At 38.7% G+C, this 12,500-nt stretch overlaps 1 protein-coding gene across 1 annotated transcript; it reads right to left on the reverse strand.

Moving 5' to 3' along the window:
* Positions 1-96: 96 nt before the first annotated feature.
* Positions 97-732, reverse strand: LOC143039010 (uncharacterized). Its single transcript, XM_076208853.1, has one exon. It carries the CDS (start codon positions 730-732, stop codon positions 97-99), a length of 636 nt encoding a protein of 211 aa, XP_076064968.1.
* Positions 733-12,500: the final 11,768 nt, after the last annotated feature.

The following is a 12,500-nucleotide window of genomic DNA, read 5'->3' on the forward strand; positions in this document are numbered from 1 at the left end:
GCAATGCCACGAAGATATTGGATTTTATTTGAAGGGTCATACTGTTCTAGCAATTTTTTATACGGTGATTGGCGTCCCTGTATTTTTTCTTTGATGTTACGTTGTCTCCACGATTGAGATGGGCAATTCTTGTTGCACTAAGATAAGAACCTCTTCATGTTTTAAAGCAGATATAAGGGACCAAATATTAGGATGCACATTTGTCACGGAGGTTCTTAGTGCATTATGAAATCCTTCAACATAGTTAGTGCGTGGCATACCATTTTCAGCGCGTTCATGAACATTCCATAAATGAATAGGGAAGACTGGTTCTACTCTTCGCCTTCGTTGGCCACGACATCTCATTCCTCCAATATAATATGTTTCGAAATATGAAACAAGCTCTTGGGGAAAATCGTCGTCATCAGTTAATTCTTCGAAGCCGTCAATAACATCGTCAATGGGAAGGAAAGCAAGTGCGGATAAACATCTCACTTTTAAACTAAAATCATCATCTTGGTGATATTGCTGTTTAAAACCTATTGTTACAACTTGTTTGTACACATTTTGTAAGAGGTGAAATAGGCAACAGGTAACATCTGAACTAGGGAATATATCTAATAAACTATTGATGGCCGCTTTTTCAAAATCCATCATCACAGTGGCAGGTTCAACATTATGCAAGAGTTCTTTTATAGTAGTAAATAGTCTATTGTAAGTATCTTGTGTCTTATTTGGCAGCAAGGCGAACATTCTCGGAACACTAATGTCGTTGTCTTGAATATGTAAAGTGTACAGTTGATAATAAATAATAAATAATTTTTGGCTCTTATGATGTCACCAATTCCAGAGTCAGTTGCAAATATTAAAATTCTTTCAGTATCATGTTCGCCACTGTCAAACTATAGCCACTTCAGGCCATTATCAAGGTAACAATACTGATCAGGAATCAAATAACCATGCCGTACCTGAGGTATTGGTGGTACATTATCTTCTACTTGTCTCCAACGCCTGATACTACGACTCAATGATGATACTGAAGGTAATTCTGAAATAGCACATACATTCAGATTTTGGGTTTCTTTACATATTATAGTCCGAGGAGCATCTTGTGTAGATCCAGACATTATTTTCATTTGATGATGTGCTACTTTTGATTCCGCTCTTGCTGCTATTGCACTGTGATTATGCTCACCTAGTCACGATTTTGTTGTCACCATCACCAACATATGTGTGCACGCGGGCTTTACACAACCTATTTTCGCACTGCCAATACTGCTTGGAACCATCCTTATTATTTTTGTGTTTATCATATATATAGTTTAGATCATCTACTAATTTCTTTCCATTTTTAGTTGAAGCAATTAGACGAGGCATGGGTGATACAATAAAAATATATATATTTATCCGCAAATACAGCAGCCGTAGTTGATAGCCAAGCGTTAGTAATAGACTGAGAGATGCAGCAACCGTAGTTGATAGCCGAGAGTTAGTAGTAAGCTGAGAGTGATATATACATTATTTAAACAACCGAATACAAGAACAGTATGGCAATTATTTAAACAACAAATTACAAGAACAGTATGGCGATTATTTAAACAACCGATTACAAGAATAGTATGGTAGTTATTTAAACAACCAATTACAAGAACAGTGTGGCACTTAAAATAAACTCCAATATCTTTGCGCACACATATATATATGTCTAGTGGTATCGAAATACCCGGTAGTGAAAAATCCTAGTCACAAAATGTCCGGTAGCGAAATGCCCGGTATCCAAATGTCCGGTATCAAAATGTCCAGTATCAAACTGTCCGGTCACCGTGTATTAGCAATGCTCAGCAACATGCCCATGTTCATGGTTCTCTTCCTACACCCCCACAGTCTTTAGTTCCTTATCTCATTTCCCCTTCCTCTACGTTTACCCCTCCTGTACTCACATGTACCTATTGTAACAATTCAGGTCATTCGAGTGATTTTTGCTTTCGTCGTAAGCGTCATGTACATAAGTCAAGGCAGTCTCCTTTCCGTAGTAAGTAGAGGATGTTTCTTCTAATGTGACGTATGACCTCTCTAGAGTAGAGCCGCAGGATAAACTTAGCTACTGTCATATCCATGGTCATTGAAAACACTCATCTGATTAGTGTTTCAAGGTTTGGAAACTTAGAGCTTTTTTCACAACCCAAAAGTTTGACTATTAGTGCTAGTTTACAGTTCATCCCCTTGGTGACTGATGAGTCTTCTCAGTTACTCACCTTCCAATTTCTTACAGAGAATACACCTATTTCAGTCACTGTAGATACTGGTGTATAATGTAGCTTCATAAGTAGAATAGCTTATTATGCTCTCCGGAATTTGTACAATCTCCCTTTATCTCCTTTTCGTAATAGTTTGCATTCTGTACAAGGTTCCCCCTTGCCTATTCTTGGGTCTGTTTGCATTTCTTTAAGATTTTTCCTACATGCTACAGTTTTCCATGTCACTTTTGTTGTTCTATCTGGTCTTGCACTTATGTGTGATGGACTCTTAGGCATCGATGATCTTACAGCACATGGCATTGATAATATCTCCTAGTCTCCGTGTGGTGGCTTTCTATAATTTTGTTATCCCTGCAACACATAGGTCAGTTTCCATTTGTGACTCCCCTCCTGTGCATGGTCAGGTCGTTCAGTTGCCTTCGAAGGGACCTCCTCGCTTTAACTCTCCTTATTCTTTCTTGTGCTGTTGTTGTTGTAGGAGAGCATTGTATTGGATCTTCAAGTGCAGTTCGAGTTCCGGTGCGCATTTCAGGTGCTCCAATTGGATCTGACATTTTATCTCAGCCTGACTCTGTTCGTGTCCGTCGCCTTGCTTTGGAAGAGACTCTCTCCAGTATTCGCGAGAATCATGTTACCATAGCTATGGTAACCAACGTCACGGGTGCTCCCATCACTCTCTCTCCTAGCAGTCACTGGGGCCCCTTTGAAATAGTTGACGTTGATGCTTTCCAGGATTCACCTCCTATCATTGCAGCTTCTGTGCTACAGTCTCCATAAAAAAGGGACACGGCTCACTTGGCCTTCAAATTTGCAACGTTCGTAGGTGAGATTGATTTTCCTGGTGAGACCCACCGTCAGGCTTTGGCTTTGCCTGGTGATCCATTAGGATTTACAGATCGTGTGATTCATAGAATTGATCTTCAGCCAGGTGCTCGTCCTGTTTACGTTCCCTCTTACAGTGTGGCCCCATCACTTTCAGTTCCCGTCTATCCATGATTACTGGTTTAATTCAGTTTAACTGTTCCCTTCTATTATATTATATTATATTTTCTCATTCACTTTCTTTTTACCATATCTTGCTTTTGAAAGTAATGTTTCTTGATGGGGTGAATTAAATGGAGGTATAGTTTTTCTTCTTTTCTTCACTAATTCTCTACAACGTTATTGTCTTAGATACACCAGAGGACTCCCGCCTGCGATCCCCAAACCACTCACTAAGCCACCTCTGTTCCGATGTCACTACTTAATTCATCTAATAATCTTAATTGCTACAAATAAGTGCCTCCCCCAAAGGCGTGACTATTCTCCCATGCACCAATCATTTTTTTCTCCTCCTTCACCCTTCTACAATCAGAAAGACTGTTACATCGTCTTAATCATTACTACTTACACAAGCAATCTCAACATCGAAGCGGAATGGCTTAGTTTACATATCATCACATCAGCATTAAAATCTGTAGCATAGCGGTTGTTTATTAACTTTAAGACAGTGAGCGAGATTATGCAACTCCTTCGTTGTTTGTGTTTACCAAATTACTAACTCGTAAAAATGAAATTCTCGCCAACTACTTCTCTATCTACCAACGTGTCTACCTTTGTATACCAGCCTCTTACAGGGCTTGGCAACTACCCTTGGTCGTCCCGACCAATTATTTTTTACTACCCTCTTACAAGGCTCGCTAATATATACTTGGAAAATACCATATACAAGAAGCTAAATATTTAAACTATTTCTGCATAAACTGCCAAAATGAATGGTATCATCAAAACATATTCCAAACATAACAAAGGAATTATCAACCCTTCCAAAAATGCATAAATGTCAGTTTTCATAAAAAGAAAACAATTCAAGCAGAAATATGCTAAATAACATAAATGTCAGAAGCAACAAAAAGACATATTACAAAATAATTGTCAAATAGATTTGCAAAATCATTACTATGATGCAGAACAGCGACATTAGATTTTAATGGAAAATATTTTCATCTTTTTAAAGATGTTATAATAGGCAACATATGAAAATTATATACACAGTATTGTAGAGTGTCTCTTGCTTAATTTCAAATTTTGTTTCACACATGTTTATTTCGCTTTTTGTCTAGGACACACACTGCATAAGAAATTTCAATGCTTCACGATAGAAAATGATTCAATACTTATTGGCATTGTCCTTATGTATTGGCAAGGGTCCAAGTCTTCATGACTGACCAGACTCCAGGTCTTCAGGTCTGACCAAAGCTCCAGGTAGTATCTCTGCTTGACACAAAGTAGTTCAATCTCCCACCACAATCAAGCACCATACATTTCAACAATATGAATACTATCTGTAAAACATATTCCGATTAATATCCAATTCACTAATTATTTGATCAACATACTTCTTATACTCTTCTGGGTTTAGAGTTTTTTTAAAACTAATACACTGAGTGTCACATGTATCCTCATCATCAAATTGTATCCTAACCTTCTTTATATCATCTAAGTGATTAATTAATACTTCCCTAGTGTAAGATCTTGTATTTATTTCCACCTGCAAAATCAATTACCCTATATGGACCTGAGTACCTCTTTGAAAGTTTATTATAGGGTGAATATAGTTTGGCCATGACTAAATCTCCTATTTTTAATTCTATTTTATGTGTTATTTTGTGTTGTTACTTTTTTATCTCTTATGTATACTCCTGCATATGTTCTCTACTCTTTGGTGTATAGTTTGAAAAATATGTATCCTATTTGAGATATAATCATCTATATTATACACAAGTTTCTGCTCTACAAACAAGATTTCACATGGAAGAATTTTCTCTTCCCCCAAAATAATAAAATGAGGTGTTTCACCTGTTGCTATGTTAAGTTGGTTGTTCAGAGTACATTTAACACAAGGAATCCAAGTATACCAAGTTATAATATGAGGACTTATCATACCTCTAAGACATGTAATGATTTTCTTATTTAACCTTTCTACAACCCCGTCTGGGGTATTGGCTGCATGTTATTGTGGCAGAGTAGCATGCAGTTGGTACTTTAGGATCTATATGGGGCGCCCCTACAGACCAGAACCACACATCATTTTGTCTGTGATAGAGGAAAACTCTGTTCATAGAGAAATGATGACACTTTTATACTACGATTGCCCCTCCGTTATGCTCTCCCCCAACTCCTTGTTACTGTTCTGTACCATTTCTCTGAATATATATTTTTTTTTTTCGCCTACCCTGTGGTGGGGGAAGAGAATGCTACTACCAAGTCTTTCCATTTGATTCGTAAGAGGCGACAAAAAACGGGAAGGGGGATAGGATTAGGAGTCCTACTATCTGTAGCCCCAAAGGGGACATTCCTAAAAAAGTAAAGGCATAAGAGGGTCTGGGAGCTTTCCAACCAGTACCCTAAGGTTTGGGTCTTTTAATGTGTGTGGATGTGGTACAGATGAGAGTAAAAGGGAAGAGATAGGCAGTATGTTTGCGAGAAGAATGATGGATGTGCTGGCTTTGAGTGAGACTAAAATGAAAGGGAAGGGCGAGTGTGAGTTTGGGAGTGTAGTTGGGAGGTAATCAGGAGAGAAGAGGGGACGAGGGAGAGAAGGGGTGGCTATACTAGTAAGTGAAGAGATAAGTAAGCGTGTAGTGGAGTGGAAAGAGGTTTCATCAAGGTTGATGTGGATAAAGGTGAAGCTGGGAAGGGAGATGTGGGTTTTTGTAAGTGCGTATGGGCCCTGGTAGTAAGAAGAGCATAGAGGAAAGGGAGGATTGCTGGGTAGATATAAATGAGTGCATAGAGGGATTAGGGAGATATATCAATGTAGTTGTATTGGGAGACCTTAATGCTAGGGTAGGAAACGAACCAATAGACTTAGTGATTGGGAAGTATGGAGTTCCAGGTAAAAATCGTAGTGGACAGTTAATGGTGGAGATGTGTCTTGAAAAAGAGTTGATGATAGCAAATACAGTGTTTAGGAAGAAAGTGAAGCATAAGTACACATGGGAGAGAGTGGTGGATGGAAGAGTGGCAGATAGAGCGTTAATGGACTATATAACGGTGACCAGGAGTATGGTGGGAAGAGTTAAAGATGTACATGTTCTAAGGGGAGAGAGTGGGGGAATAGCAGATCATTTTCTGGTGGAAGGTAAATTGAAAGTGGAGAATAGGTGGAGGAAGAAGAAAAGGGCAGAAGGTAGGGAGGTACTTAAATGAGAAAGAAAAGAAGAAGGGGTATAAGAAGAAGCTGAGAGAGGATTGGGAAGGAGTGAAGGATAAAGTAGAACTAGGAGTGGAGGAGGAATGGGGATAGTTCAAGGAGGGAGTCATAAGCTGTGCAAAGAGGTGTGTGGAACAAGGAGGGCGGGAGGAAATAGAAGGAAGGGTATTGAGTGGTGGGATTACGAAGCAAAGAAGGGTGTAGAAGAGAAGAAACTGGCATTCATAGATTGGCTACAAATTAGGACGAGGGAGTCGTATGAGAGGTACAAAGTAAAGAGAAGGGAAATTAAGCATAAGATAAAGGAAGCAAAGAGGAGAGCAGATGTGAAATGGGGTAAGAGTATGGCAGAAAATTTTGAAAGTAATAAAAAGATGTTTTGGAAAGAAATTAAAAGAGGAAGAGAAGGCGAATCAAGTACAGAAGAGGGGGTAAAAGGTGCAGATGGAGAGATGATAATGGAAGTGAAGGCAGTGAGAGGAAAATGGGCAGAGTATTTCAGGGAGTTGCTGAATGTGAAGGAGGATAGGGAGGGAAAGGTAGTGAAATCAGCTGTTAAGATGATGAGAGCAGGTATAGCACCTAGATTGGATGGATGCCATGCAGAATGTTTGAACAAAGGAGGTACAGTTATGGTGGACTGGCTGGTAAGGTTATTTAATGTTTGTTTAAGAGAGGGTAGTGTGCCGAAGGACTGGAGAAGTCCCTGTATAGTTCCGCTTTACAAGGGAAAGGGGGATATGTGTGAGTGTAGTAGTTCAGTTTGTTGTGTGTAGTTGGGAAGGCTTATGGGAAGGTCTTGATTGAGAGGATTAGGAGAGGAACAGAGGGAGTAATTAGTGAGGAACAGTCTGGGTTTAGGACAGGTAAGGGCTGTGTAGATCAGAGTTTTGTAATAAGACAAATATGTGAGATAGCTATAGGACAAAGTAAGGATTTTTTTTTTATGGATCTGGAAAAGACTTACGACAGGATAGACAGGAAGGCACTGTGGAAGGTACTGCAGATATATGGGATAGGAGGAAAGCTGTTAAGAGTAGTCAAGAGTTTTTACGAGAGTAGTAGAGCTTGTGTTAGTAAGCAAATATTTGATGATATATTTACAACTTTGGGTATAATCTACCAAAGGGAATGTCTTCCATGGTGAATCTAAGGGATAGTGTCTCCCCTAGCCTCCTCTCCCTTCTGGCGGCGCAGTCACCCGTTATAAAGGGGAATAAGCCTATCTAAGCATGTTTGGTGTAGGTTGTTGGATACATCTTATATTCTATATGATATATGTATGTTAGTTGCATTACAATGCGTTTAGTATTAAGTACTGTATTTATATTTGTTAATGTGTCATGAAACGGTGTATGGTTTGGAGTTATGATAATGTAGATTAGTAGGTATAAGGAGAGGTTATTGAACTGTCTGGTGATAATAAGTACTTGTGTCGGTAATTCTTGCTGGACGATGGCGCGATGATACATTGCATTGTCTGAGTTAGATGTTTATGATTAAGTAGTGTGTAGTCAGCAAGAATGGAGGTGTTGCCAAAAGCTAGTACCTTCTTGTATGCATAGATCACGTGTCAGGCATGTGACATGTCGTAATGGTTAGTAATGGTATATGAATACATTGCCTCCCCGATCTCTTTAAAGTATGTCCTACCTCGGGTTTAGGTCGAGACAATGGGGCTTGGCATAAGAAATATAAAATTCCAAAAGAAATATATGATAATGTGTCACGTCGCTAGCGGGATATATTGACTTGTAAAAACCATTATTGGCTTGAACCGTTGACTACTAGTAAAGGGAGTGGGTTTACATATATTATCATACCTTGTAATATATCCAATAAGCTATGGTAATATACACTTCTTGCAATAAAATTTATTAACCTTAAACGTCTATTCTCTTTTCAATGAGAATGTATGGTAATATGTCACGGTAGTTTGGGATCTCTTTTCAATGAGATATTTAGTCTTCGTTTTCATTAGTTCAACGAGAATCGGGTAGCACTTGCACTGATTACCATATTTTTTAATGTAAGATATTCAAAAATTTAGTATTTGTTTGCTTGTGAAGTTATTTTAAGAGTATGTTGTATATTTAAAAATATGAAATACATTTACATTGTTCCGTAAAGGGAGGACTATTTTCTAGTTTCAACGAGAGTTTTGGTTATCTTTTTTTCTATGAGAGTTCACATTTTTATGTATGGACATATAAATTTCAGTGTATGTGTGTGATATTATTTTTCCTATTGTACATAATGTTCAGGTAGGACTATAGTGTAGGAGTTTGGGATTGTTTCTAATACATTGATCTATTTTTTTTTTTTTTTTTTTTTGTCTCTGTGAGAAATATCTAACATCTATCCTAAATTTGCACAAAATTGATTGATTTGTTTGTTATCATATATATGTACTGATTGATTGGTGGATGTAAGTTTGTTTATTTGTTTATTTATCTATTTATCATTTTTATTTCACTATGTGATAAATTAATATTGCTTATATTTGTTTCGTTGATGTTATGTCAAGGTTTTGTGAATAATTGTTTGCTTTATTTTTTTGTGGGAAATTATCATTTTTGTAAAGTAAGTTGTTCGTATCATTATCCTTGTATAATGATTATGGAAATCTGCTGGTTTTGTTCTTTTGTTCAGTGAAGTTGACTTTAAGTTTAAAAACAATGTATGTTTGAGATGGAGGCTTTTGTATGTAAGTACTACATTTCGTGTATAGGTTTTGAGTATTGTTTATGGTATTAGATAATAAATCGGGATGTTTGAGTGGGAAGTCTTGTTATTTTATCATGAGGATGTGCCTTTCTTAAATTTTGTGGGAGACCTTTCTGTATGTTGGTTGGGTTTTGTCAGAGCTATATCGTTTCAGAGACGAGTTGGTAAGGTGGGAATATTTTATACAGTCATGTTAAATGCATGGAACTTTGTGTAATCTAACTTTAGAGTTTAGAATAAGATATATTGGCGATGGTTCTATTATGTTTGCAATTAATGGAGTTAGTATATTTATTTTATTTTATATGATTAAAATGTGATTATGTATTATTCCTGGGCCGTCACGATCTGAACGGAGGTAGAAGATTTTTACAGATGGGATAGTTTTGGTAAGTAAAGGGATCGTTAATACCTTGTTAACCTTTTGAAATGCACGACGTCTTGCGTCTCTTGGGTGGAATAATTGTTGAAATTGCATGGTTTCTGCTTTATGTGTTGGTTTTGTTTATTGTGGGATTTGTTGTGTTTTCTTTGGTTTATTTTATGTTATTATGTGTTGGCTTTGGGCGACTCCCTTGAGTCTGTCTTGGGGTGGGTGAGGTGGGTGGAATATGCTGAGCTGTGCATATTTGTTGGGTGATCATCTAAAATAGTTTAAAGTTATTGTGACATTGAGTTGTTATATATGGGTTAACAAGAATTTGAGTACATGATGGCAGGGTTGATATGGTGAGTGTGTCTTGTTATTGTGGTTTGTACTTGTAAGATGTATTGTCTATGATATTTTATAGCATGACTTAAAATATCTTACAAGTATATTGTGTCAAAATGTACTGGGAGATGTTTGGTATGTAATTATAGATTTCTATTTCAGAGAATTTATATATTTCGCATTGTTTGGTGTTATGTATAGGATATTTTCTTTATTTTGTATTATTTGCTATATTTAGATGTTGGTTGAGTTGATTAATTGGAATCTATACTTTGGTATGTACTCGTTTATTTATTATTTTTTATTTGTCAGTACATAGCTATTGGCTGATATGTATAATTATTTTGGCAGAACTATGTGGATTTGAATATTTGGTTGTGTGTGTATTATTTACTTTCCGTCTATGAATGTTGATGCTATTTAATGCTTCAGCTAGGTTGGTTTGAAGAACTGGCAGTGAATTATGTGAGTATCTATCACTTTATGTTTTAGTATGTGTATTCTGTTTAATGCAGTAGTTAATAATTGTTTCTCTTGTATGTGTATACACTTATTAGTTTATTTGTAACTATCTATTTATATTGAAAGTATTTGTGTAGTTATGTGTTAAAATTGGGAGTCAGGGTACTTTACATACGTCACGTAGATCTATATGAATTTGATGTAGAGTCCTAGATGCACTGTTTGTCAACTGGAGACTGACGGTGTCTTGAAGACGTTGGTGGTGGAGTCCAATTTTTCTGACTTATAATTTCTTCGTGCTGCTTATGTCTCGTGCAGAGGGATGGGGGGGGGAGCGGGCGGAGGTGGCTGGATTGGTGTTTGCCGTGGATCATCGTTTGAAGGGAGTGAGCATAGCTGCAGAGGTGGGTAGAGTACTTAGGTCACTTACGTCGACTACACTCGACCGACGCAAAGTTCCTGGTCCTTGCCGTGGATCACGGCGTGGAAGGAGTGGGTGTAGATGCAAAGGTGGGTAGAGTGTTGAGGTCACTCTCGTCGGCTACGCTCGACCGACGCGAAGTTCCTGGTCTTTGCCGTTGGTTACGGTGGTGGCGGTGGGGTTGGAGGGTCAAGGTCCGTCTCTGGCCGACGTGAAATTCTCAGGCTCCGTACGTGAAGGTCTATAAAAGGATCTAAGTAAATTAGTAGGTGTGTTATGTTTGATACTTACGGGAATGGGGTGGGCTGGGGTGTTGGAGTGGGAAGAGGCTATAATTGTAGCTTCGGAGGGGACGGTTGTGAAGGGGTGGTGTGTAGACGGACTGGACAGGAACTTGTCGCCGAATGAAATCGCTTGGAGCGCTGACCCTGACGTCGGTGCACTGGGCCTGGATCCCTCGCGACCTGTTAGAGTCGCCTACCTTCGTTCTAGAAGTAGGGAAATGATTAAGGTGAATGATTACTTGCGGAATGGTGCGCGATGAGTTTTGCTGAGGTTGTATGCTAGGCGGCTGACGAGGTCGGTTGTAGGGGGTGGATTGTGTTGAAGTCCAATCGTTGCTTAGAGGGAAGGCGTGGTGTATAGGATGCGTCGCTGTCTGGGAGGTGCGCTGAATGAAGTCGTTGGCTTGAAGCAGATGCGCTGGGCTTGATTGATACTGTACTTTGATGCTTTGTACTCGGAGTTCTTGTGACTTGAATGAAGTTTGATGCGGTGATGCGTTGGGTTGACTGAATTCTTGATGTTGCATTGCTGGGAATCAATGCTCTGGGCTGCCAATTCTAGTCATGTAACCGGGTGGGCTCTCCCACTCAGATAGCGGTCTCTCTTCAGACGGCGGTCTCTCTTCAAACGGTAGTTTCTCTTCGGACGGCTGTCTCTCTTCGTACAGCGGTCTCTCCTACTCAGAAAGCGGCCTCTTTTCAGACGGTGGTTTCTCTTCAAGATGGGTATAACTGCAGGTTACATCTGTGGCAGTCGGCAGATCTGGTCAGGTAATGACGGCAGCCGAGTTGATGAGGGGTGAACTGGGAGACGGCAGACGTTCTATCAGTCGGTAGTCGCTCTGGCAGTCGAGCTGGTGGACAGGCGAGTTGGTAGACGGCAGACAGTAGACGATCTGGCAATCGGCAGACGGTAGACATGGCTAGTCATGGGCGAGCGGCTTATCTTCTTCGGGGGCGTGGAACCACCGCCTGGTACCAATATGTAGCCTGATTGGTTGTGGGCTACACAATGGGGCAGGTAGATGGGCATATACCCTCTTCAGGTTTTCTTGGTTTATATAGAAGGTACTTGATATATTTACAATTGGTTTAGTATCAAGTACTGTATTTATGTTCGTTACTGTGTCATGAAATTATATATAATTTGGAGTTACGATAATGTAGCTTGGTTAATGAACTGTCTGGTAACATTAAGTACTTGTGTCGGTAATCCTGGCTGGACGATGGCGCGATGTTGCGTTGCATTGTCTGAGTCAGATGTCTATGATTAGGTAGTGTGTAGTCAGCAAGATTAGAGGTGTTGCCAAAGACATGAGACATGGTACATATATATATATATATATATATATATATATATATATATATATATATATATATATATATATATATATATCTATATATATATACATACTTATATATACGTAAATATATATATATATATATATATATATATATATAT

Source organism: Oratosquilla oratoria, chromosome 25 (genome assembly GCF_046742065.1).
Source record: "Oratosquilla oratoria isolate Oo_2021 chromosome 25, ASM4674206v1, whole genome shotgun sequence".
Taxonomy (NCBI): Eukaryota; Metazoa; Arthropoda; class Malacostraca; order Stomatopoda; family Squillidae; genus Oratosquilla; species Oratosquilla oratoria.